Here is a 27,249-nt window from a genome sequence, read left to right on the forward strand (position 1 = left end):
ATGGGAAATAAAACTCACCGAAGCAGTAATGATCACTCGGTAATGAAGCAAGTGTGGTCGGGTATCGATAAAAATCCTCAGTATCACGCCAATTTATTTTTCATAAGGTAACATGAGCCGCACAAACCTCCTCCAGTCACCAGCAACATTTTCTTTCAAATAAATTTATATTTCTGAACATTAGCTTCTGCAAAACACATGCTCAATACTCAAAATACTTCACCACCGATGTGAACGCTCCACTGTCGGTGGACGCTCGAACGAGCGCCAAATTCCGGCTGATCATCGAGGCTCTGGGATATTTACTACTTGATTCCTACAAAAAACCCGATCAGTTGGACTACATCACTGGATACATTGCGATGGTCCACAAGGACATGGAGTTGAACCGTTCGGATATGTTTGTAATTTCTTTATTCATTTTTACAGATTTTTTTCATGAAAAATACATTGCAAAATAGTTGGTTTGAATGGAGACAGCATTCCGCGTGGGAAAAAAATTCACAGAAAAACCCAGCGAATTCGCTGGACAATTCTATCGACGAAGTCAATGGAATTCGATTTTTCTGAACAAGTTATTCTATTGAGATGTTTTCTACGAAATTTCCAAGTTCAATACAATTTACTTATTTATTTATTTTTGTTTTTATTTTTTAGTAATTCTGATTTTATAAAGTTTTTTGTTGAATTTTCTTGATGAAGAAAAAGGAAAAATGGGACGAAAAAAAGTTGAACTGCTTGAGCTGAGGAATCTCTAGAATATTTTCTGTTGATCAGTTCAATAGAATTGTCTAGCGAATTCGTTAGATTTTTCTATTAAGGATATCCAAGTACTTTTACTATTTTTTCTCCAGTGAAATACTTTTCTACTTTTGCAGTCGAACATCGGAGCTTTCATTTGAGCCACATTTGACCCTGAGTTTCCGAGCATTTTACAATGGTTTTATTATTTAAACTTTGCAGGTCTGAATTCGAATTTCGATATTGAGCTGTTAGAAACCATTTTAAAAATCTGAGAAAAAATAGAAAGTTTAATAAAAGGTGAAATCTAAAGTGCAAAAGATACTTGAATATCCTTAACCCTAGATTGGCCGCCATCATATGAAGGAAACCCCGCCATGCGTCGTTTTTCATTAATTACAATTGACTGGCTAACCGGAAAAATTAAAAAAAAATTGACTCTATTAAGGGGAGACGGAACCCCTTAGTCTACATCACATCTTAGAATTGTGTTTTCTCCTACAATTATTAATTTCTATCAATAAAATTACTATCGACTCGACTATCGCATTGTTGAGTCAATGTCGTAGTTTAATGACTAAAAAATAATAATTGCTGGAGAAAAAAATTCTAAAGATTCATATAAACGCAGGGGTTCCGTTTCCCCTTAACGGAAGTGTCTGAAGAATTATACAAATTTTTAGAATAACATATTTCCCGAAATTTCCGAAGAAAACAAATAATTTCGACCAGATGAATTACTGTTTCCTATGTTAAACGGAATTGCCCATCACGCGACGTTGCCAAAAACGCGGTAAACGCGCCCGCTCAGTGTAGAGTGAATTCGGCAACGCCAGAGCCTAGATACACGGCGGGGAATCCCCGCGGAGGTGACCAGAGTCGCCGCCTCGCGCCCGGTGACCAATCTAGAGTTAAATTTTATTCCCGCGTGTCTCACTGTTCGTGAACTCTCCGGATTTTCAAGAATTTCGGAGAAAGCCTGATTGATTACTTGACGGTGACATTCCCCCGATCAATGACTCCGGACTGTCGAGCCATTGTTTCCGGCCACATTCACAATCTCCTGAACGAAATATCCCGGAAAATGGAGGATTTGAGGGAGAGTGACGTCATTGGGACGGATGTTGGCAGGAAAAATGAGAAGGTAACTTCGCAGTTGGGAATTTACGAGGAATTTTTCTCCAATAAAAAATTCCGATCTCGATCCATTCGCCCTCAGAAATCTACTAAAGGAAGATTGCGCCGTAGATCGGCTTCGATCTACGGCCACACGGTGGACTATTGGATAGAGAGGAAGCGCGAATGGGATGAGCGGCTGGAGTCCTGGAGGCGCCAAACCGATGCGATGAGTAAGGAAACTGGAGGCTCTTCACCGGAAGAGGAGCCCAGGGTGACGATCGGGCCGGTCACCGTGGCGTCCGTCGGCTCTCATGCCGATCAATTTCTCAAGTCTTACGGGGTTATAGGGGAGGTAAGGCAGGCGGCATCAATTCACAAAATTTCACAGAAAAACCTGGGGAAATCGGTAGAAAATTCTGTTGAAGAATCCACACTTTTTTCTGCAGGAAATTTCCGATAGAAACTATTTTGTAAAATCAGTGGAATTTCGTCTTTCTATAGAACTTTTTTAGAGGAATTCTTCGACGTGAATTTTCTAAGGTTTTCCCACTATTTTTATTACGATCTCATTAAAGAAACTGAACAGAAAAAAATTGGGAAATTTGAGCCGAGAAATTTCTATAGAAAATATTTCAATAGAACAAATTGTGTCGAAAAATTGAATTCTATAAATATTTTCCGTCGAACGTTTCTATGGAAAAGGCGCAGATAAGCTGCGGAATTTGCCGATAGAATCGGCCAAAAACGAATAGAAACTTCAGTGGAAATCCAATAGGATTGTCTATCGAATTCACCAGATTTTTCTATGAAATTTTTTCATGCGTGACGTGTTCACGTGTTTTTGGACAGTCCCATGACTCCAGACGCCGACGCCCAACCCTGATGACCAAGAGATCGGGCGAGATGCAGTACAAAGTCGTCGAGACAATGATCGATGCCCTCAATAAATCCAATAGGGAGAGGAATTCCATCACCACTGACTCCATAGCTAGACAGAGACGTCGTCAGAGGCACTCAGACTCTTCCTAAATGGGCCTGCTGGTCTTCAGGTACGTGTAGTTTATCTTATCCGTAAAGTTATTTTATCCTTCATCCGGGTCATTTCCGGGAATCTAGTTTTCCAGTGTCTCGGGATCTGCCTCCGCGCGAAGGTTTTATCAAACTCACATTGTTGTCACTCGCTACTCTTCGTAATTTATTGTCCCTAGAACGTGAAGAATACTAAAGTAGGTGAAGAATATTTATAAAAAATATTTAAAATAAACTAAAAATATTAATTAATATCAATTAATATTTAATATTTTTATATTGATTTTTTTATTTAATTTCTTTTTTAGAATATTTGGTGTATTTTATGCACTGAGCTCGTTATCAGAAGATCGCAGAAGAATCAGTTTTTATTCAAGTAGATTAGACCAAATGGTCTGAGTCAGTTTCGCATCTTTGTTGCCATTCGGAAATGAATAATTTATTTTGAAAATTTGCCACATCAAAACGCTTTCAGATCTATAAAATCGTTTCAAGATAGGTTTATTTAAAATGATTTTATGTTCCTCTTTCCTGTTCCTCTCTACATTCAGGCCTGGATCTGTGTTCACTTGCGAAACTTTCCTCTCAAGTTTAACGTTATTTAGTTAAATAATGAGAATATTAACACTTTTTCTCGAAAATAATTTCCTTCAATGCATTTTGTTTATTTTCCCTCACTAATAGCGAATTTGAATGATTTTTTTCGCATCTCTGTTGCCATTCGGAAATGAATAATTTATTTTGAAAATTTGCCACATCAAAACGCTTTCAGATCTATAAAATCGTTTCAAGATAGGTTTATTTTAAATGATTTTATGTTCCTCTTTCCTGTTCCTCTCTACATTCAGGCCTGGATCAATGTTCACTTGCGGAACTTTCCTCTCAAGTTTAACGTTATTTATTTAAATAATGAAAATATTAACACTTTTTCTCGAAAATAATTTCCTTCAATGCATTTTGTTTATTTTCCCTCACTAATAGCGAATTTGCATGATTTTTTCGCATCTTTGTTGCCATTCGGAAATGAATAATTTATTTTGAAAATTTGCCACATCAAAACGCTTTCAGATCTATAAAATCGTTTCAAGATAGGTTTATTTTAAATGATTTTATGTTCCTCTTTCCTGTTCCTCTCTACATTCAGGCCTGGATCAATGTTCACTTGCGGAACTTTCCTCTCAAGAGCCTCAATTTTTCACATCCCCAGAAGAATTAAAACCAAATATTTCTGCGAATAATGAAAGAACGCCTGAACGGAAGAATGAAAAGAAAGTTTTCATGCATGACCATCCTCGAATAAACCCAAGAAATTACCTTGTTCTCGCCGCGGCCGAAGAGATCGGCGGAAATTTGAACAGAGACGGTGAATCGAGAGGTCTAACAATGGGTCCCATGACGCTCTCGATTTCCCTGGGTTCTGGAATCGGCGGTAGTGGTGACTCCCAATCAGAGTCCGTCGAGCTACTGGCCATCCTGCTGTCGTCCAAGACCTCGACATTCCGTGAAATCGGAGGTAATCGGTTATTGAAGAGCATCGACGAGACAGACAAATCCACGAGATTGCTGTCGTTGTAGGCAGCTGCGTGAATCTCCTGTTGATACATGACGTAGAGCCCCTGGAGATCTGTCGGCAGCTCGAGTTTGCCGTCCTCCATGATCCTCCGCTGTCTCGTGATTATCTCGTCCGATATCTGCCTCTGTCTGTCGTACCTCAACAGCAATAATTCTCTTCTTCTCAATTCGTGCTGTTTCACCAGCCTCTCACTCTGCAGCATCATCTTGTCGGCTTCCAACTCATGCACTCGGAGCATCAGCGCTAACAGCTCTCGCTCCTGGTCTGAATTTATTTGGGAGGGCAGCTCGTCCTCTAGATTTGCACTTCGCTGCCTGCAGGCTTCCAACTCTCGCTCTGTCAAGGCTCGCAGCTCTGAGTATCGCTCTTGCTCTTTGTTGATTTCTGATAGCTCGTTCCAGGCTTGTTGGACGGTTAGGTCGTCTATCTCGGCTTCTTCGGTTGAGTCTGAGGGAATGGAGAGGGAGAAGCATGAGCAAGAGGATTGTCTTGCACGAAAATTTAGATAGTCTGAGTTAGTTTGAGTCAGCCGGGGCTGATTTGAGCTGTTGGAGTTCAGAATCACGTGCGAGACTTCTGCTCATTCAGAATGACTCTTGCTCAATCTCCCACTCAACTTTTCATTCATTTTATCTACTCGTTTTACCTCTGAGTTTGAGCTAGTCAGACACTTTTGACTCAAGTTTCAACTACTGTTATTTTACTCTAATTCACCAAGTCTATTCGTCTTCTACTTCGGTACAAAAGAGATAAAACGATGTGATTGTAGGGCAACTTAGTTACCAGCCAAGTTCGTGAGGAGTGTCGCGCAGACTTTTCTCACAGCTCACAGTAACAAGGCTCTTATTTAAAAATTTACTAACACTCTGAAATCAAAAATATAAAACCACTAGACTTACCTTCATTGTCGACCTCCTCGACTTGACTGTCTGCACTAGATCGTCTTCTCGTTGAGTCTTTACTCGCTCTGTAGAGTTTATTGTTCCGGGATTCCCAGTGGGCGATTATTGCGTGCTGCTGCTCGCCCGCGATATTCAAACCCAGTAGGTGGCTATCCAGTTCCATCAATTTACGTCTGCCAGAAGTCAATAGAATGAATCATAAACAGCGCAAAATACCGTTCTATTAGCAAAATTTACTGGTTACATTAATTGAATGAATGAATGACTATTTTCATCTGCGATTTTACCTCAATCTCATCTGCTCCTTGAAGACAGAAACAATTTTCTCTCTCAATCTTCTCAAATCGTTGGACTGAACTTCTGTAATCGGCTCGTCGATGTTGGATCGCGGTCGATCCGAGTCATGCATTTTCGTCCTGAGCCTGGAGATCTCGTTCTTCAGATCACTTATGATGTCCCGGTACTGAGACACGTGGTAATTAACATCGACAATGTTCCTCTCGACTTTGTTCGTGATTCTGTTGGCTCGATCGGCGTACATGAGGGTGTTCTTGCTCTCGTCCCGGTGGGCGGCGACGGGGGAGACGTGAGCAATCATAACCGTCCGACTGTTTCCTCCCAGGGCGTCTTTCAGGAGACGAGTCAGCTTCGAGTCTCGGTAGTTTACGTATCTTGCACCGCAGGAGAGCGCTGTGATGCAGTTCCCCAGGGCCAGGAGGGATCTGTTTATGTGGCCACCTTCTTGCAGTCGTTTTCCTTGGTTCTAGGTCAGATCAATTGGGTTTTGTGATTGATTGAAGTTAATGAGTCAATACAGTAGCGAAGCGGTAAACCGGGCCAAGTTGATCTTGAGTATTGGCCAGTTTTTGACGAATATCTCGGAATCTAAGAGAGATAGCAAAATTTTTGTCATGACCTTTTTTGTAGAGCTGATTAAGAGCTGCAACAAATGTCATTACGAAAATTTCGCTATCTCCCTTAGGTTCGGAGATATTCCTCAAAAACTCAACTTGGAGATCAGTCGACTTAAAGTAGCTCTACCCTTCGGCCGGGCTGTGCTGTATTTTTGGATATTTTCAGTTTTCAAATTTTTGAAATAAATTGCATGGAAAAAATTTGAAAAAATTCATACCCAGTCAGTTTTTGAAACATTTCCCTCTTATAAATAAATAATAAAATTAGTTTGCAAAACGGTGGATTATTTTTTATGAGGTGTCAAAAAAATTCTTGATTTTTTCACATCTAATGAAAAAAAATCAAATTTTAATTACAATGGAAATGTTGATTTTCACATAATACACTAGGTTAAATCCTGATTTTTAAACATTTCATCTTTGAAAAACCAAAACGATAATTAAATTGAGAAAAAAATTAGAATTCCGAATCTAATCGAGTTGTCTGCAATTTTTTTGTTTTCAATAATCTTTGAATTTACCAAGAGGGTAGAGCTACTTTAAATTGCTTTACCACTTCGCTACTGATGTGCAAGTTGTCATGATCATCAGCTGAAAAAGTCATACTTTCGTTTGCTTAGCCCTTTCCGACCCGGCGAGATCAATCATAAAGAGTTTTCCCTGTTTGACCCTCGTCCGGTGTCCAATCTCCCTCCCTGACTTGGGTTTGGTCGTTTGCTTGACCAAAACACTGAGTAATGCGTGACTCCTCGATGACGTCTCGTTGGCCGCCGTCGGCTCGACGGTTCTCGCGGTGTTCCCCCGGTGCAACAACTTCATCACCTTCAATCAACAAATTGAACCTGTTACTCGGGGGAAAAGTGTTTGGGATTGTTTGAGGGAAGGGAGGCAGGAGCAACTTATTACTTCCTCCGTGGAATTCGTTGATATCTCCGTGAGACCCGCGACCTGAACATTACGACCCCTAGACTCGTCACGCAACTCCAAGTAACCGGTACTGGGATTCAACAGGTCGCGTATGTTCTCGTTGTATATTTCGAGATATGACATTGTTACCTGGAACAGGGGAATCGGGGTTTAGGGTTCAATAGGAGGAGCATTACTCGAGTGTTAAAGCGTATGAAAAAATTCAATAGAAATTCTAGCGAATTCGCTAGAAAATTCTATTGGAATTCTATGGGGTTTCTACAGGATTTCTATTGGAATTCTATTGGAAAATTCCATTTGTTTGATTCTATTGCATATTCGATAGGAAAAAGTCAATAGATTTCGAATTTCTACTTAAATTTTTCTCTTGAGATTTTTTCTACAATGCTCAGGCATCAATTTTCTACAATGCAAAACAAAACAAAATCCAGCGGAAAAAACTTGGAAAATGTTGTGCTCAATAATTTTAATAGAAAAAATTTAAGAGGAAAATTCAAACGGAAATTCGAAATCTATCGACTTTTTCTTATTGAATATCCAATAGAATTTTTCAATAGAATTCCAATAGAAATCCTATAGAAATTTTCCTGTGCACCTTCTTTACTCTATTTTTTAGAAAATATTTTTAATATCAGGAAATATCAATATTTTTCTATAGAAAATATTTCAATAGAATATAATGGGGCTATACTTCTGATTCTATTTTAAAAAATCGGCAGCTTTTCTCGGTTTATGCTACAACAGAATCAATTTCATAGGACAAATGAATTGAATTTGAGTTTTGTGTAGAAAATATATCAATAGGACAAGTTTTATACAAAAATCTAATTCCATCTATTTCCTCTATAAATTTTCCACTGAACATTTCTGTAAAAAAAACGCATCGAAAAATTGCGATTTTTTTCAATAAAAATTCTATAGAAATCCCATAGAATTCAATATTAAAATTCAATATTTTCAATATTTTTATTACAATTCAATATTTTTTAAATTTATTTCGAAAACAACTAGTTTCAATAAAAATGTAAAAAAAATCGTTCATTTTGGATGAAATTTTCCACAAATGCCATCTCCTGGCACCGAAACAACTCACGAATTTGTTTATTCACGAGTTATTTAAACGAGATAATTAAAAATTGAAAAAAAAAACGTCAATTACTTGAACATCGACGTTATCCGGGGCTTGTCGACTAGCCAGGAAGATGTCATTGAGCGCTCGGACCATGACCCCAGGCTCCGCGGAACTCCCCACCATCGTGTGGGTTTTGCCAGCACCAGTAGCCCCATACGCGAAGACTGTGGCATTGAAACCGTCGATGATGTCCTGGACCAGGGGTTTTGTCGTGCCCTCGTAGACGTCCGCCTGTGTGGAGCCTTCCCCGAGGACCACATCGTACAGATACTGGCGCGGGGAACTTCGCTTGAGCTTATCTACCTCCAGGTCATCCAACATTACCATCTGGAGTGGACAACACATGATCATCCTCACAATCATTACGTCAATTAATTTATTCAGCTATTTTTTCGAGTTCTACACACGGACAACGAAATCTAATAGAAAAATCTAAGGCGTTCGCTAGGAAATTCTATTGAAGTTCTTTTAATTTGTCATTGGCTCTGTCAAAAAGTTCCGCAATTTTTATGTGCTTTAAAAAAAAAAATTTAGTAGAAAACAGTTTTTAGAAATTTCCGGAAAATTTCGAAATTTCGAAAGAAATTATTTTTTTAGTAGAAAAACTGGGAAACATTATGAACTCGTCGAGTTCTCATAGAGAACTCGTCGTTTTTCTCTCAGTGTATATAACAGGCAGTCGCGCACTCGTTCTTGGCGACGGGACCCAACTGCGTCCCTTGATCCATTCATCTTTTAAATAACGTGTGCTAAAAACTAATGGTTATCCACTAGAATTTCCCAGGGTTTTCCACTGAATTTCATTTGACGTGCGAAGAATTAATCAATCTCGTGTCCATTATCGTCACCTTATTATTAACAGCATGGATAACCCGAGGGCCGGACTCGCCATCGCCCAGTGGTCTGATCCTCACCGCCACCTGATCACGAGCCAGAAAAGAAAAAAATATTCATGAGAGTGTGGCAAAAATCGATGAACCTCCTGGTGACCTGCAAACCCCCAGCGGTAATTTGTGTGCAAACTGAGCGGTCAGACGTCCGTCCGGCACAACGACCCAATATCGATCAATTCTTTGCAGGTATCCCACCCCTCCGCCTCACTTCGCCACTCGCTGATACATCTCAACGAGCCTCGTGCACGCAACTCAATTCATTTGTTATTATTTCATAAATTATTCACAGTGACAAATTTTGCCTGCCATCCCTCACTCTTATTGACAATGAATTCGCCGCGGAATTCAGGCGTGAAAAAGTTTAACCGCGAAATATAGCGCCTTCTTCAAGAAATTTTACGTATTTTATTTTATTTTATTTGAATTTTTACTGAATTTCTAGTAGAACTCCGAGAATTCCATTCAAGTTCTGGGAGAATTCTATTGAAAAATTCTATTTGTTTTTTTTGCACCCGTTCTATGAAAGATTATGAAAATTTAAGAAACATTTGAGAGAAAAAAGTCTAGATTTTTAGTTTTTTATAGAAATTCTTGAGTGTAAATTTTTCAATAATTTGTAACACTTGCCATTTTATACTTTTTGTACGTAAAATGATGGGAATTTTATTTATTTTAATCGAAGCGATTACCATGTGAAGATTTGAACTCTGTCATTGGCCACGACTGTGGTTTTTTTTATAAATAAATAAATAATAAAATAGAAGAAAGAAAACTTGAAGAAATTATGAAAGAATTTTTATAGGAAAAATCTGAATAGAATAATTTATACAGAAAAATTCACATCTATAAATATTTTTCTATAGACAAATATTTGTTTGAAAATGCGGGGAAGTCGCATAATTTTTAAAAGAGGTGCCGTAAAGAATAAATAGACTTTTTGTTAGAATTCTTATGGAATTCGAATCGAAATTTAGTAGAATTAATTTTTTTAATCCGTTATATTCTGGAATTATCGAATGTTCTAGTGAACAATTCCGTTGATATCGATGAGAAAATCCTCTTCAATTTCATCTTTCTACCGGAATTCAACACAAATTTTCCAAGTTATTTTCGCTGTATTCTTCTCCCCTTTTCATTGAAAAAATCAACCGAAAACCTTCGAAAATTTGAGCGGAAGAATTTCTATAGAAAACAGTTCAACAGAATAAGTTGCGTAGAAAAATCGGATTCCATTATTTTTTCTTCAATATTTTCAATTGAACATTTTAAAAATCGTCTAGCGGTGGAGTAAAATCTGCTCCCGATGGAACTTTATTCTGACGATTTAAATCGCCCTCATGTGGGAAGTATTCAACTCTCGAACCGTTGACGTTAAGTTTTTAATGAATATCTCGGAATCTAAGAGAGATACTAACATTTTGCTTATGAACTTTTTCCTAGCCCTCAGTTCGCTCTACAAAAAAGGTCATAACAAAAATTTGGCTATCTCCCCTAGATTCCGAGATATTTGTCAAAAACTGGGCAATACTCAAAATGGGAAGTATTTAGATCTCGAACCGTTGACGTTAAGTTTTCAATGAATATCTCGGAATCTAAGGGAGATACTAAAATTTTGCTCATGACCTTTATCCTAGCCCTCAGTTGGCTCTACAAAAAAGGTCATAACAAAAATTTGGCTATCTCCCTTAGATTCCGAGATATTCGTCAAAAACTGGGCAATACTCAAAATGGGAAATATTTAGATCTCGAACCGTTGACGTTAAGTTTTCAATGAATATCTCGGAATCTAAGGGAGATACTAAAATTTTGCTCATGACCTTTTTCCTAGCCCTCAGTTGGCTCTACAAAAAAGGTCATAACAAAAATTTGGCTATCTCCCTTAGATTCCGAGATATTCGCCAAAAACTGGGCAATACTCAAAATCGACTCGGCCCGATTTACCGCTGCGCTCCTCAATTTTACCGTAAGTTTTTCCTCGATAGCCCGACTGGACCGGTCCTTCGGAACTCTCCGGCAACTGCCGCTGGAGCTAGTTGTGCTGCCACTCGCGCTGCTGCACTGCGTCATGTTCACACTAATGCGCCAAGCACTTCAACCCGAGCCCGTCATGTATTCCCAAAAAAACCGCACAAATTTCCCAAAAAAAACTCAGTCGCGAGCGGAGAATTTCGGGGAATTCCCTCCGCGGTGTTGGAACCCCTCGAGCATCGCAATCAGCTCGATGCGACTCGATCGCCTGCCGATCCACGCACGACTGCCCTGATGAGGTCTCCAGGAGTCCTCCAGAGCGTCCTGTCGTCCACCCGCCCACCGTCAACGGCGCAAGTCCCCCAGAGGCACGCGTCCCTTTTCGATTTCACCCCTATGCCCGCGCTTTTCCGACGTAAACATCACTCTTGCCATTATCGTCAGCGTAATGAGCCCCATACCCACTCATTTCCAATTATCAATGTCAAATTTCGCCCGGGGACGTCCCGTTACCTCGATTAATGCTAAAATATGAGACGTTTATCTTCGGGCACTGCAACTTCCTGCCGACAAAGTGGCGCTTTTATTTCCAGCTGGAGGTTCTCGTAATTCGATTCGTTAATTTTTCAGCAATGCCAGTTAGCGATGGCTACTTACCGAGCTCATCGGAGGAGTGGTGAATAAATTGCGGACGGAACAGAAGAACTACATCAAAGTGGCGGGTCGATAGGGCCATTCTGGCGGGCATTTGAAGCTAATGATATTCTTATGGTTTCCGCAAATAAATTCGAACGCGGAGACGAACGGCGCGAGGCGAGTCAAGGGTAGTGAGCAGCTTTTAAAGGTCTCGGAAGGTGAAAGCAGTTTTTTGAAGGATTTTTTGGCGCAGAGGAAAAATAGAGAATTTGATTTTGAGAATTTGAGAATTTTTTTTAGAGAATTTGATTTAGAAAAAAATCTGAATCGAATAAGTTGTATTGAAAGATCTGATTCTATTGAATTTTTCTTTCCGTAATTTATTTGAATTTTAGATCTAATATGAATATTCAGTGTCAAATTGTAGTGAATTTTCAGTGAAATCGGAGATCTCATGATTTTTTCACCTCTAATTCGAATTCAGTGTCACTGAATTCGAATCTGAAAATTGAAGAATATATTTACCAGAATTTTCTGGTTTTCTATTCATTTTCAGGGAAAAATGGAACGGAAATTTGGAGTTCTGTTTGATTTTTCCACGAAATTCTGAATTTTCAATGACAAGATTTCCTGAAATTTCAGTGGGATTAGAACATGATAAAAATTTCCGGAATTTAATATCAAGTTTTTCGAAGGAAAATCTAATGACACAATTGGCCGAATAGATTGGCTTCAAAAAACGTTACACTCGATTTTTTATTAAAGGAAATATTTCGTTTTAAACAAAAAATAGAGAATTTGATTTAGAGAATTTGATAATTTTTTTTAGAGAATTTGATTTAGAAAAAAATCTGAATCGAATAAGTTGTATTGAAAGATCTGATTCTATTGACTTTTTCTTTCCGTAATTTATTTGAATTTTAGATCTAATATGAATATTCAGTGTCAAATTGTATTGAATTTTCAGTGAAATCGGAGATTTCATGATTTTTTCACCTCTAATTCGAATTCAGTGTCACTGAATTCGAATCTGAAAATTGAAGAATATATTTACCAGAATTTTCTGGTTTTCTATTCATTTTCGGGGAAAAATGGAACGGAAATTTGGAGTTCTGTTTGATTTTTCCACGAAATTCTGAATTTTCAATGACAAGATTTCCTGAAATTTCAGTGGGATTAGAACATGATAAAAATTTCCGGAATTTAATATCAAGTTTTTCGAAGGAAAATCTAATGACACAATTGGCCGAATAGATTGGCTTCAAAAAACGTTACACTCGATTTTTTATTAAAGGAAATATTTCGTTTTAAACAAAAAATAGAGAATTTGATTTAGAGAATTTGATAATTTTTTTTAGAGAATTTGATTTAGAAAAAAATCTGAATGGAATAAGTTGTATTGAAAGATCTGATTCTATTGACTTGTTCTTTCCGTAATTTATTTGAATTTTAGATCTAATATGAATATTCAGTGTCAAATTGTATTGAATTTTCAGTGAAATCGGAGATTTCATGATTTTTTCACCTCTAATTCGAATTCAGTGTCACTGAATTCGAATCTGAAAATTGAAGAATATATTTACCAGAATTTTCTGGTTTTCTATTCATTTTCGGGGAAAAATGGAACGGAAATTTGGAGTTCTGTTTGATTTTTCCACGAAATTCTGAATTTTCAATGACAAGATTTCCTGAAATTTCAGTGGGATTAGAACATGATAAAAATTTCCGGAATTTAATATCAAGTTTTTCGAAGGAAAATCTAATGACACAATTAGCCGAATAGATTGGCTTCAAAAAACGTTACACTCGATTTTTTATTAAAGGAAATATTTCGTTTTAAACAGCTGGAGAAGTTATCGCGAGGAAAAAAATTCGTAGAAAAACCTAGTGAATTCGCTCGACAATTCTACCGGATTTCTATTCACCTTTTCATTTAATCAAAATCTGTTAGAACAACAGATTTGTTCAACCGGGAACCAAAGATGAAATCACAATACTTCTGAAAACAGAGAGCACCTTTAGGCTTCGATTAAAAAATAAAAAAGTCGGGAACAAGAATTATTCGTCTCAATTAAAAAAAAATATCGAGCTGCCATTGAAGATTGAAATTCTCTGTCCCTGGCCACCTCAACAAGTCCTGACCCTCATTTACATTAATGAAATCATTGACATTGACGACAGCCCTACTCCAACGAGACTCACTCTCGGATAATTATAAATTCCCCTGTCGATATCACAGCGCGATGAATTGAGGGCGGCTATAGCGTCACCAGTGCAACCCTCGCGAATAGAAAATTTCTTCTCTAGTCATCCTTGCTCTCCATTTCGTCGACACGAATTCGTAATTGGGTGTAGGCCAATGGAATACAGAAACCCACCCATTACGTGCGTGCTCTCCCGTACAATGGAGATGCTAATCTCAGTTCTGTAATCTTCCGGGTACATTTAAACGGGGGGTGGTATATTTTACCCCTTGTTTCAATGGCCAGCCTGAGTGGCCCCAAAAATACACTGAGGTGAGTCCTTTTATCGGGAAGTGACGAAGGTCGTCACCTTCGGGGGACTCGAGAAATTTTCGTGACTCACGCAACCTGTACAGGGTGTTATTACACGGGGGAGGATAGATTAGCTGAGGTTTTCTCAAATGTGCGTCAGGCAAAAATCCAGTCGTAGAGTCCGGAAAATGAGGTGAAGTCCGGCACTTTCTTCATTTTTTTCGCGTGTTTTTTCAGTAAAAAAAAGGCATGACCAAAATTTATTAGGAAAACCTAGCGAATTTCTCAGGCATTTCTATTGGATTTCTATTCGTTTCTGTTAGTTTTTGTTCGAAATATGAAATTCTATTTTTCTATACAACTTATTCTATTGAGATGTTGGCGTAGAATTTCATCGGATCAAATTTTCCAAATTTTTTTGGTTGATTTTCTTTATGAAAAGAAAATACTATTATTATTATTATTATTATTATTAATTTATTTATTTGTTTATTTATTTATTGCTTATCAGGAGACAAACTCCCTCACAAATTTGTACATGAAAAATAGAATTTAAAAAAACTAGAAAATTTGAGCCGAGGAAATTCTATGGAAAAATCGAATTTTATGGACTTTTTCTATTAAATATTTCAATAGACTTGTTTAGCGAATTGTATAGTGAATTGTGAAAAGCAGCTATAATATATAGAGACAAAAGCAATTTCCCCTTGTTTTCTGTCCTAATTGAAAAGGGGAAATGACATGATTTAGAAAACGAATTCTCCTGATCAGACACGATTAAAAAAATAAATTCCATTTTTTGACGTCGCGAGGGTGAAGGACCTCTGAGGCTAGTTTTTGAGGAAATACTATATCACGCGGTTTATTTATAGTTGATACTAGAGTTTTTAGAGTCCCCGAGAATGAGTAATTTTCATTCAGACGTCTTTCATTCATGTTTCGTAAAAAATGGACAATTCTTATGCAGTAGTTACGTGGGAGAGAGTAATAAAAAATCGGAGGATCTTTGGTCTGCTCTGGGTTGCATGGCCCCTCAAAGTCGCGCCCTGCTGCGACGTGCGATAAAGTTAAAAATTAAAATTGAAATTAAAAAACTAGGAAAAATGTTTTTCGTTGAAAACTGTCGACGAAAATGTTTGTCGAATAAATGTTCATCTCTGTCGTGCGATTTTTCGACCGATATTCAATTTATAAACAAAATAATTCTAATATTTTTAATTTGTATTAAAATACAAGTTAATAATTCGGTCGAAGTCCTCTCCACAACAGATATTTAATAGGATTAAATTTCTATAATAGATAATGACTAGATTTTGATTTTTCTGCTTCTGTATGAGATATTTTCCAGTGATTTTCTGCCTCAGTTTCGCGGGTTTTTCGATAAATAATGTAAGAACATGTGGGTTAATGAATAATTGCTGGGGAAATTGGTGAAAAATATTTATATCCATATAAAAGACCAGTACAGAATATTAAAAATCAAGAAAGCAGCTGGGAAGACAATTCTGCTCCTCTTGTCGATCCACTGGGCGATTTCCTGTGGAGTCATTGTCGTGAAGTTGTGGAGTTTAGCTAGAGTCGGTCGCCGCACTGGGCCATTTCCTGGTGAAGGTGTAGCGACACTGTCAATCGTCATCACGCTGCTCGACAGCTCCTGAGGCTTCTCCTCGTCGTCTATCCTCACTGAGGGGATGTTTATCGTACTTGGAAAACTCTGCAAATCAGGTGTCAATTTATTTATTCACTTATTTATTTATTTATTTGTTTATTTTATCCCCAACATTCCTCGTTTTTTGCAATAAGAATGTTTAATCGAAAATATTCCATTAAAGAAATCAATTAAATAGTAATAATTAATTGCTTATGAAAGAAATTAATTATTAATTAGGGGAGGATGGGGCAAAACGGCCCCCCTTCAATCGTCAATATTTTCCGATTCAATAATCCGATTGGGATGAGTTAGAGCTCGTTTTGAAGAATGAAAAATTATCTTCAAAATGAAGTTGAAACTGGGAATTTTCACAATGTCATTCACAAGTTATTGACAATTGAAGGGGGGCCGTTTTGCCCCACCCTCCCCTATTATTAATTATTTAATTAATTCAATTTTTCCATGCAATTTCGTCCATTGAGATATTTTCAGTAGAAATTTCTCGGCTCAATTTTTTTTTGGATTTGATTTTTTCCAATGAAAAGATGAAAAAAATGGAGTGAAAAATTTCTCAAAAAAGGTTTTATAGAAAGACGAAATTCTACTGATTTTTCTGTAAAATAGTTTCTATTGGAAATTTTAGATTAAAAACGCGCAGTAAAGCCTCGGACTTGTGCAATAGAATCGGCAAAAACTAATGGAAGTTCAATAGAAATTCAACAGAATTTTCCATCGAATTTCCTGTGAGTTTCACGGAGAGAAAAAATCAATAAAAATTACCCGGAAAAAACGTAAAAATTACGTTTCGAAGCGAAATCCGCGAGCGAAGTAAAATTCAATAAAAAGTGTGAGTCGGAACTGAAATTGTACGAATCGCCACGTAAATTCAACGATTTGTTCCGTAAAAATTAACCAACCGCCTGATGACTCACCGCTGTGAGGACAAGTCGTTCCGTAATTTTTCCCCAACGACTGAGAAATTTTACGGAACGCAACGTAGAAATAACTCACCAGCTTCATAAAAATTGTTGAACGTTCAAGAATTTTTTATTTTCGAGGCACAATAAGTCGCCAAGTTTCTGTAAGATTTGACTCCTCTGGAAAAAATTACGTGACAATTTCGTACTTTGTTGGGTGATGAGCCTGAAAATTCACTGAACGTTTCAGATTTCTTCTCTTCCATTCCTATAAAAATTGCCGGAAAACGACTCCCCATTGCGGATTACGTGAATTGTTCCGTAATTATTACTGAATATTTCCCTCCGTGAATAAAATTTCTTTCTGCGTGAATACTCACATGAACAGTGAGGTAATTCTGACTACTGTAATCGGGCTCGCTGGCGGGTTTGTCCAGAGAGGACCAGGAGCGCGATCGCTCGAGATTCGTCGCATTTTTCTGGAATTGTTTGCGAGCCAGATGAGGCGTCAATGTTGATTTCAGAATGTATTTGCTGTTTACTTTCTTCAATGGCACATTTTTCCTGGGAAATCAATAAAGATTACGAAGAAATGTTGACTGTACATGTCAGCGGAAAAATATTGAATATTCGAACGGAAAAATTGAGGGGAAATGTCCCCTGGCGGGAGCGACGGGAGAGGGACACGATCTGATTATTCGGAATTAGTATTTATTATCGTTGTTTAAACAGATTTTTAGGTCGTTCACGTCATGTTGGGGGTGTCAGCGACGTGAATAATTGAGGGTGATGATATAGACGTCATTCTGAAAATGAATGGAATGGAATGGTGATTCAGAGCACCCCCATAGCGTTGCGGGTAATAATCACCCTCGGTTTTTCAAATTTTCCAGAACAACAGGGATTTTTTTTCAATTTTCCGATCGTCAGATAATGTCCTCAATTTTTTTATCACGCTGGGAGCTTTTTTCAGAAGTTCACTCGATTGCTTTTGAAAATCCGGAAATTTTCTCGATTACTCTCAAAAAGTTTTAAAAAAATAGAAAACGGCAAAAATATAAAATTCAGTAGCGAAGTGGTAAAGCGGTTCAAGTCGACTCATCTCTTAGTTGAGTTTTTGAAGAATATCTCCGAATCCAAAGGAGATAATGGAATTTTCGTAATAACCTTTTTTCTAGAGCAAATTGTCCTCTATAAAAAAGGTTTTAATAAAAAAATTTCTATCTTTCTCAGATTCCGAGATATTCACTAAAAACTGGCCCATATTAAAAATCGATTTAAACCGTTTTACCACTTCGCTACTGAATTGTAAAATCACTGGAGAAAAAATATTCTATTGAACATACTTTCGCCTGTAGATGGTATTGACGAATGCAAATTCGACCATAGCAGCAAAAAGGAAAATAGTGCACCCCAGGAACCAGATTTCACTGGCCTTGATGTAGGAAACTTTGGGCAATGAATTCTCCACTTTAGATGCCAGTGTCATGAATGCTAAAATTGTATTCGTTCCGAGAACAATTCGTGGAGGGCTGGCGTCCATGTGTAGCCAGAATGACACCCACGAAATCACGACAATCAATATCGAGGGGATGTAGTAATCCATAACAAAAAAGCCCATTTCACGGGCGAGCTTGAAGGTGATGCTTATGGAGCTGAAATTGCCGGCTGAAAAATACAGTTCATCAGGGGGTAGATTTTTATTTAGAGGCCAATTGGTGGTTCGGCTTGGCTTGTGATTCTGAATTAGTGGACATTACCGAAATGACCGTAATGCTGTTGCGCAGCTGTGTACGATACCTCAGTCCCATTGACCCATTTCTCGACCAGTCGATATTCGGTTAAATGTAGTTCGTCTGCAACTACCAGTGGCGACTCGTCCCAGTCCAGTTTCATTTCTTGAACACTGTTAGTCCCTGGAGGAGAGGATTCACGTATGGAAAAATTTCTATAGAAAATTTAGCGAATTCACTAGAAAATTCTATTGGAATTTTATGGGATTTCTATTGGAATTCTATTTTTTTGCGCTGATTTTATTGGATATTCGATAAGAAGTCAATACATTTCGAATTTCCATTCAATTTTTTCTCTTGAGATTTTTCCTATAAGAACGCTTGGGCATCAATTTTATACAATGCAGAACAAAAGAAAATGCAGCGGAAAAAACTTGGAAAATTTTGTGCAAAATAATTCTAATAGAAAAAATTTAAGAGGAAAATTGAAACGGAAATGCGAAAACTACTGACTTTTTCTTATTGAACATCCAATAGGATCGGCGCATAAAACAAATGGAATTTTTCAATAGAATTGCAATAGAAATTCTATAGAAACCCATAGAATCACGTTGTTATCGCGAAAAAATTTCGTAGAAAAACCTAGCGAATTCGACTAAAAACTGAATAGAAAAAAATGAATAGAATTTGATTTTTTAATAAAATTTATTCTATTGAGATAATTTCTACAGAAATTACTCGAATCTAATTTTCTAGGTTTTTTTGTTAGATTTTTTTAGTGAGAAGAGGAGAAAAATTGAGTGAGAAAAACTTTGAAAATTCAAGTCGAGGAATTTCTATAGAAAATGTCTCACTAGGAGTTGTATAGAAAAAAGGATTTCTCCTGATTTTTTTATGGAATGGACTCTATTGGACATTTTCGATAAAAAGAAAATTGCTAAAAAAATCTTTGGCATAATGACTTTTATTCCCACGATGATTATCTACTTACAGCTTTCGAACACCAGTGGACACTCCTGAACATCGAACGGAAATTTTTCAAGTCTCAATCCGCAATTCAGAGTAACTTCAAGCCTGAAAGTGAAATCATCATTTGATCCTCAAAATGTAAAACAAAGTCTGTTCTCCGGAAATTAAATTAAGAACATCACTCGGAATTAATGAGTCATCTATAAGAATTAAAAATAAATAAAGTAATTGTCATCGAAAGAATTTAATAGAAAAAACCAGCGAATTCGCTGGACAATTCCACCGGATTTCTACTGAACTTTCTGTTAGTTTTTGGTCGATTCTACTGAGATATTTTTTATAGAATTTCCTCGGTAAAATATTACCACAAAATAAAATGAAATAATAATAAAAATAATAATAATAAGTGAATAATATTAATATTACTATATTTTCCTTGGAGATTTCCCGTTTCTTTTTTTAATTTTCTCAATGAAAAAAAGGAAAATGGAATTTCAAAAAATAGAAAATTAGAGTCGAGAAAATTCTGTAGAGCTCATCTCTCTAGAAATTTCTATAGAATATATTCTATTAAAAATTTCAATGGAATCAGCCAAAAACTAATAGAAATCCAATAGAATTGGCCAGCGAATTCGCTAGGTTTTTCTATTAATTTTCTTCGTGCGTGTAATAGATTCATGAACAACAATACTTCTCCCCCGAATAAAAGTATTACTGCACCTGGTATTTAAAATAACCATGCCAGTGGGATCGATAGACACGAGCAAATCCTTAACACCGTTGCCCATAATTGCGGAGCTCCTTTCATTAGCGACGTAGACCGTTGGTGTCCAGATGAGATCGTGGGTAGTTCTTCCGCCGTAAATTTGGGTGAAATGGGGCGCTACGTCCGAGAATTTCAACCTCGGATCTCGGTAGCGGAATTGAAGCATCATGTGCACGTCGAATTGCTACTCGTAAAATGCGTCACGAAGATGAAATATATCGGTGTTAATTTTTTTCATTTTTCTATTCCTGGGGTTATTATTTTATGACGCATAAAAAGTGAATGAAAACTTTGCGCTTTCTCTAAGAACTTCTATGGAATTTCTATTAAAAACTTCTATTCGTTTTTTTCATGGAAAAAAGTCTAGATTTTCAATTTCAGAATTTTGCCTTTCGATACGAATTTTTTTCTATTGACACATCTTCTATAGAATTTCCTCGATATAAATTTTCCAACTTTCCCACTCTATTTCTATTATTTTTTAATTGAAAAGAATCAAACAAAAGAATTGGAAAATTTAAGCCGAGGAATTTCTATAGAAAACGTGTTAATGGAATGAATTGTATGGAAAAATCGAATTATATTGATTTTTCTATTTAATATTTTCCAATGAACATTTCTTTAAAAAAACGCACAGATAAAAATTCCATTGAAAATGTAATAGAATTTTCCAGCCAATTCTATGGAATAAATTTCATTTCATCCCACAGAAGTTCAATTTTTCAATTTTTATTTCATTTCAATTTTTTGTTCTCAAAAAAAATCAAGCAAAAGTTTTAGAAATTTCTGTAGAATATTTTCAGCGCAATAGAATAAATAAAAATAGCGCAATTTATTTAGAGATTCAACAAAATTTCCCAGCAAATACTCGGGTTTTCAATTGAATTCCTTCGCAGGTGAGAAAAAATGTAAACAAAGTACTTACGAGGGTCTTAGCCATATTAGACTTTATGGTGTATATGTTGGCCCTGCACACGACATGAATCGGGTCACTCGCATTGATCTCACCCGGTGGCCTGACCATTTTGTCGTAGCGGCAATCGTTTGTCAATTCCTGAAGCAATTCCGTTTGTGTCAATGTACTCATTGAGTTGAAGGTCGGGCATGTACCATCTTCTACGGGTCTGTTGACAAATGTGTAGAATGAGGGGATAAAGTATAGATAAAATAAACTTCCGGAGAACTCGCTAAAAAATTTCACTGAATTTCTACTGAATTTTTTGTTGGCTTTTGGCTGATTCTATTTGAAAATTCCGCAGCTTCTCTGCGCGTTTTCCTTTCCGATGGAAAATATTCTATAGAAAACAATTTGTACAATTTATTCTAGTGAGATATTTTCTATAGACATTCCTCAGCTTAAATTCTCTATTTTTTTTTGTTTTTTATTATATTGTAATGAAGAGTAAAGAAAATTGGGAAATTTATGTCGACGAATTCCTATAGAAAATTTCTCAATAGAAAAATTTGTATGGAAATATTAAATTCTATTTTTTCTATAAAATAATAATTCTATAAAATAATCCTTTATTTATTTTATTTTCCTTTCTGTAGAAAATTTTCTGCAGAGAAACGTGCAGCAAAGCTGCGGAATTCTTCAATAGAATCAATAGAACTTCAATAAAAATCCAATAGAGCTTTCGAATTACAATTTTCAGTTCAATTTAAAATTCTCAGGAATTTCGACATTCGGAAATTCAGAATTTATAATTATTTTATTGCATCGGAAAACATGTAGTGAAGCTGCGGAATTCTTCAATAGAATCAATAGAACTTCAATAGAAATCCAATAGAACTGTCAGTTCAACTTCAAATTTTTCATGAATTTCGGCATTTGGAAATTGAGAATTTAGAATTATTTTATTGCATCGGAAAACATGTAGTGAAGCTGCGGAATTATTCAATAGAATCAATAGAACTTCAATAGAAATCCAATAGAATTTTCAGTTAGACTTAAAATTTTCAGGAATTCATATTCATTCATTTGCAAATTCACAAATTGGCGAAGAAATCAATGCGAGCTATAAATTTCAGTTGAATTCCCCGAAAATTCAGGAAAATCAGGGAAATTCAGGTGAATTCATGATCCGCTGAATTAAAAGGACATTGACATTCATCTTTGAAGATAATTAGTTATTGACCAATGGAAAAATTACTATTCCCATGATCATTTCCCGTCTAATAGAGTTTCTGATATGAAAAAGTGATCCATGCTATTGCATAATGTAATGTAACTTAATGACGAAGAACACTAAACACGACATTAAGAACGAATTTTCACTAATTTCACAACCGCAAGTCAATTTCGATAATTGTTTTTTCTCCGATCGTTAAAAACCGATTTTCAGAGCAATATCTCACAAACAATATGTCCAAAATCACCAACAAATTGCGCCATTATTGTCTTATCGTGATAGAATCAAAAGGGCATTAACATTAGATGTTTAAACCCTGATTAATGACGCAGTAACAATTTTGAGACTCATACGGGGTTAATAGGGCTCGATATGAAAAGCCAATTATGGAATTGCGTAGCTCGATCACAAATGGTGATGTATAGTCACCGGATTTTAAAAAAAGATTAAAATTTTTTTTCTAGTCACAGTGCAATCAATTTTAATTATCATCTTTTCAGTAATCGTTAAAAGCCGAGGTCTCGAGGGCAAACGATTCTAATATTGTCGCCGACCTTCAACTTTATGGAAAAAAGAATTGAAATGAATTTTTAAGCAGCAATTCAATTAACTTTAATCATCTTTTTTCCGGTAATCGTTGAGAACGAATTTTCTGAAAAATATCTCTCAAACAATATGTTGTAATTCACTAACAAATTGTTGAATTCTTTCGGAATTCTATTGATATTCTATTCTGTTGTATGTTGCGTAGATTTATATCGCAAGATTTTGAAATTTTTTTTTATGCAAATTAATTTCATTTTCATTTGTTATAATTTTTTTAAAACAGCTGAGAATTTCTTCCGAAGAATATTCGGTAGAAAAAATAGAAATTCATTGACTTCTCATTTCCTGTGAAATGCTTTTCTATTTTACAATGTTTTTATTATTTAAAGTTTGCATTGAACCTTTGGGAAACATTTTTTTTAACTGAAAAAAATTATAAAGTTGACTTTTGGAGAAAGATGGATGAAATAATTTATAAACAATCAATTTTGGACGGCAAAAATAATTTGTTCGGAATTGAAACAAATTTATTCATATTCAGAAAGTTTGAACAATTATTTATTTCCAAAACAACGAGTGTTTGAAAAATAATAATTCTGTGCAAAATGTGATTTGACAGAAGCTGAATATTCACAATTTTTTTCCAAATTTTCCTCACGCAGTTTAATTGACTGGAATGAATGAATGAATTACACTTGTCATTATCTTCTACAATACTATGAGTTCATTAGTGAGAATTGTGAAATTTCTGAGTCATAGAAACGGTGCAATAGCACCAAGTGGACTGACAATGCAAGTTCAACAGAACCATTCATCAGGATGCTCATTATGCCTCCACGCGTCTGCGGTAATTACTTTTGTTTGAATAATTAACTATTCTCCCGATCTTCGAGCGGGAATTCCTCGCAGTTCATTAGTTCGCTCATTATCGATTTACAGAATTGTTGCCTTTTTCGGAAAATTCTCACTCAATTTTGTAAAAGGAACTCCCGCGCTTTTTAATGTCAAAAAGGCGTAAGTTTTCTTGCATTTTAATTATTTAAATTATTTGAGAGAAAAGGTTTTAAAAAAATTATAAACGACGAAATAAAGAAATTATCTGGGTCAGTCAAATATTGTTGCGAATTTAAACAGAGATTTTACGAGGAATTTCGGTAGAAAATTTCTGAATAGAAAAATTCGTATAGAAAGATTAAATTCTGTTTTTTCTATAAAATAATCCTTTATTTATTTTATTTTCCTTTCTGTAGAAAATTTTCGATAGAAAAACATGCAGCAAAGCTGTGCTTCTTAATGTCAAAAAGGCGTAAGTTTTCGTGCATTTAAATTATTTAAATTATTTGAGAGAAAAGGTTTTAAAAAAATTATAAATGACGAAATAAAGAAATTATCTGGGTCAATCAAATATTTTTGCGAATTCAGACAGAGATTTCACGTGGAAATTTTCGGCATTCGGTTGTTTCAAGGATATTTGTTTTGTGTAAATGAATTTGCTTGAAATAATTATTGGGATAATTGATCATTATTTATTAGAATTACAATCTCATTGTTCTCTCGTCTAGAATATTTATTCACAATTTCTCCGCACGCCGATTGTCCTTTCAAGGATATTGGCAATTTTTTCTCCAGTCAAATGCTTTTACTAGAAAAGAAGCTAAACTAGATATTTACCATTGATTGTTTAAAAGTTATTTACAGAAAATGCTCGTAATTTTCAAAAATTGCACTTTTTAAATTATTTCATTAATTTTCCTTCAAACGTAAACTTTTTAATGTTTTTTCAGATTTTTAAAATATTTATTTAAATAATACAATCGGTAAATGCAAAAAAAAATTAAAAAGTTTGCTTTTGAAGAAAAATTGATGAAATAATTAAAAAATTGCATTTTTTCTCAAATTACCAGCAATTTCCACCATAAAAGCCATTTGTGCGGAATCGCAACAAATTTATTTACATTCAGAATTTTACCAGAAATCGATTTCACACCTAAAAAAAAAGATTTCCATAAGTTTAAACAATTTAAACTATTTTATTTATTTACAAATAACGAATGTTTAAAAAAATAATAATTCTGTGCAAAATGTAATTTGATTGACTCTAAATATTCATTCATGATTTTTTACAAATTTTTCTCCCGCAATTTAGAGCAGACTTGGATGTCTTGGATGTCTTTAATTAAAAAAAGGAAAGAATAAAAGAAATGGGATGACGAACGTTCCATGATGCTGCGCTGACAGCTCATGATTGCGTTTTTAAACTCCAGCAAACAGAATTTTCGTCGCCCACAGTAGATAAAGAAGCTCGAATGATTCCCTGATAAAATTATTCAGTCTCAAACATTGTGACTCAGTTCAAACAGGTGAACCCATTTGTTTTTCAGGCCAGCATTGACTCTGAGTTCCGAATGAAATGACTTATCTATTAACAATTGATCCCCAAAAATTCCTCACGGTAGCATTTGCACAGGTGAAATCACCGAAATGCGAAAAATTTCCAATGACCTGTGAAAAAATTCCGAGAATTCGGAATAATTTCATTGTTCTCACTTTTTCCTCAATCCCCCCGTCATTAAACGTATTAATGACCTTGCATTTATTTAACCGTTATAAACATTTCCATCGAGACCTTGGGGGTAATCTTTTTTACGTTAAAACCTGGGAGAGAAGGACGCATTGTCATGCACTAGTAATCGTGGAAAGACCTCACTAAATCTGAATTAATGATAACTTCCGAAATAATTTATTACTGGGTTTTAAAATGTGTGGTGTACCGCAGCCACATTACCTGTGTCACTGTCACGAAATTATGTTTCAGTCGTAAATAAAGAATAAATAGACTCAAAGACTTAAATCCTCATTCTCAAGTCGAAAAGGAAATTATTCAACAATGAATAATTCCTGAATAATTTCCTTTCGTCATTTGATTAATTCTGTAATTCGTAACAATTACTTCGTGCATTTGTCACATTTTCATCCTGAGAGTCACTAATTTCCCGACACTTTTACCGAATTTACAGATAAATCATCATTTTTGAGGGCTCAAATGTATGTCATCTTAAACGTCAATATTTATCACAATTTTTTATTATTTTTCTGGAGATTTTTCAGTTCGACGAACGGAATAAATATTTTCCCTAGATTTCCAGAACAGAAAGGTCTATTGAGGCATCACACTGAGCAAACTGACGATTATTTTCAAGAATAATTGCTCGATATTAATTTTTAGAAACGAAAAATTCAAGTCGACTTGGCTCTCAGCTGAGTTTTCGAGGAATATCTCGGAATCAAAGGGAGATAGCGAAATTTTCGTAACCACCTTTTTCGTAGCTCTCAAGTCGCTCTACAAAAAAGTTATAACAAAAATTTCGCTATCTGCCTTAGATTCCGAGATATTCACTGAAAACCGATCAACAGTCAAAATCGGCTTGAACCGTTTTACCGCTTGGCTACTGAATTGAAGAGCACGTTTAAAAATCTTGAATAGAGAGATTTGAAGAGAATACCGAGGGATAGCCACGTGTGCAAACGCTCAGACTGGAAACCTAAAGGTCGTGGGTTCAAACCCAACGTCCGGCGATTTTTCGTATTTTCTTAAATTGATTTCCGTCACATTTCGGCCAAAATAAAAAAAGCCGCCAAAATTTGTAGAGGATGTCTTCAGACATAAAAAATGTCCCGAAAGACCGATAAATCCTCATTCTCAAATGGAGACAAAAATTCTCGTCTTCCTGAATAATTTCCTTTCATCATTCGCTCAATTCAATTCAACAATTCAATTCAATTCGTAACAATTACTTACTTTCGTGCATTGATCACTGAATGCTGCATCACACACAACAACCCGAGACATATTTCCACCAATAATCTGCCTCTTTTCATGTTTATGAGTAAAAAACAAATCGTAGTAAAAAATTCGTCGAGTACATTAAAAAAAATTGGAACAGGTAGATTAGTAGAGAATGTGAACAGCAGCACTGGCTGACTGTAACTGATGCCGGTACTCCGGGAATTAAATTATCTCACTTGTTTTGGTTTTAACCATTTGCTTGCGTAGTCAAGCGCCAAAGTCAAATGTTTAATTTCCCCTTGCGGCAATCGACTGCTTGCTCACCTCACACATAAACGTTTAAAAAGGCATCTCAGACGACAGTCGAGATGGCACAAAGTGGGTATTATGTACACCTCGAGAGGAAAATTAATACTTTA

General features: G+C 35.9%; 2 protein-coding genes and 1 long non-coding RNA gene across 3 annotated transcripts; 2 read left to right on the top strand and 1 right to left on the bottom strand.

Moving 5' to 3' along the window:
* LOC107038182 lies at positions 1 to 2,889 on the top strand. Its single transcript, XM_015257107.2, has 4 exons — positions 1 to 107; positions 185 to 404; positions 1,706 to 2,224; positions 2,710 to 2,889. Exons 1-4 carry the CDS (start codon positions 1 to 3, stop codon positions 2,887 to 2,889), a joined length of 1,026 nt encoding a protein of 341 aa, XP_015112593.1.
* Positions 2,748 to 27,154, bottom strand: LOC107038301 (kinesin-like protein KIF19). The gene is made up of 15 exons (XM_015257329.2): positions 26,843 to 27,154; positions 21,291 to 21,489; positions 20,320 to 20,549; positions 19,622 to 19,704; positions 18,658 to 18,813; positions 18,244 to 18,565; positions 17,278 to 17,461; positions 15,831 to 16,043; positions 8,365 to 8,664; positions 7,185 to 7,334; positions 6,885 to 7,100; positions 5,652 to 6,127; positions 5,362 to 5,537; positions 4,204 to 4,909; positions 2,748 to 3,064 (listed from the first exon to the last, which is right to left on the bottom strand). Exons 1-15 carry the CDS (start codon positions 26,920 to 26,922, stop codon positions 2,959 to 2,961), a joined length of 3,597 nt encoding a protein of 1,198 aa, XP_015112815.1. The 5' UTR covers positions 26,923 to 27,154; the 3' UTR covers positions 2,748 to 2,958.
* Positions 18,763 to 19,839, top strand: LOC114841236. Its single transcript, XR_003783061.1, has 2 exons — positions 18,763 to 18,831; positions 19,624 to 19,839. It is a non-coding gene; the product is annotated as an uncharacterized LOC114841236 (long non-coding RNA).
* Positions 27,155 to 27,249: the final 95 nt, after the last annotated feature.

The sequence above is a fragment of the Diachasma alloeum genome, unplaced genomic scaffold, assembly GCF_001412515.2.
Source record: "Diachasma alloeum isolate Michigan unplaced genomic scaffold, Dall2.0 Dall_scaffold_00279, whole genome shotgun sequence".
In the NCBI taxonomy this organism is placed as follows: domain Eukaryota; kingdom Metazoa; phylum Arthropoda; class Insecta; order Hymenoptera; family Braconidae; genus Diachasma; species Diachasma alloeum.

Bases quoted from the DNA above. Each gene is read 5' to 3' on its own strand.
- LOC107038182 (XM_015257107.2), top strand. From the start codon at position 1: ATGGGAAATAAAACTCACCGAAGCAGTAATGATCACTCGGTAATGAAG. The intron at 405-1,705 runs GTAATTTCTTTA...CGGATTTTCAAG, and splicing joins TGAACCGTTCGGATATGTTT to AATTTCGGAGAAAGCCTGAT. The intron at 2,225-2,709 runs GCATCAATTCAC...GTTTTTGGACAG, and splicing joins TAGGGGAGGTAAGGCAGGCG to TCCCATGACTCCAGACGCCG.
- LOC107038301 (XM_015257329.2), bottom strand. From the start codon at position 26,922: ATGAAAAGAGGCAGATTATTGGTGGAAATATGTCTCGGGTTGTTGTGT. The intron at 18,814-19,621 runs GTAAGTAGATAA...CCTCTCCTCCAG, and splicing joins TCCACTGGTGTTCGAAAGCT to GGACTAACAGTGTTCAAGAA. The intron at 16,044-17,277 runs GTGAGTATTCAC...CCTGATTTGCAG, and splicing joins AGAATTACCTCACTGTTCAT to AGTTTTCCAAGTACGATAAA.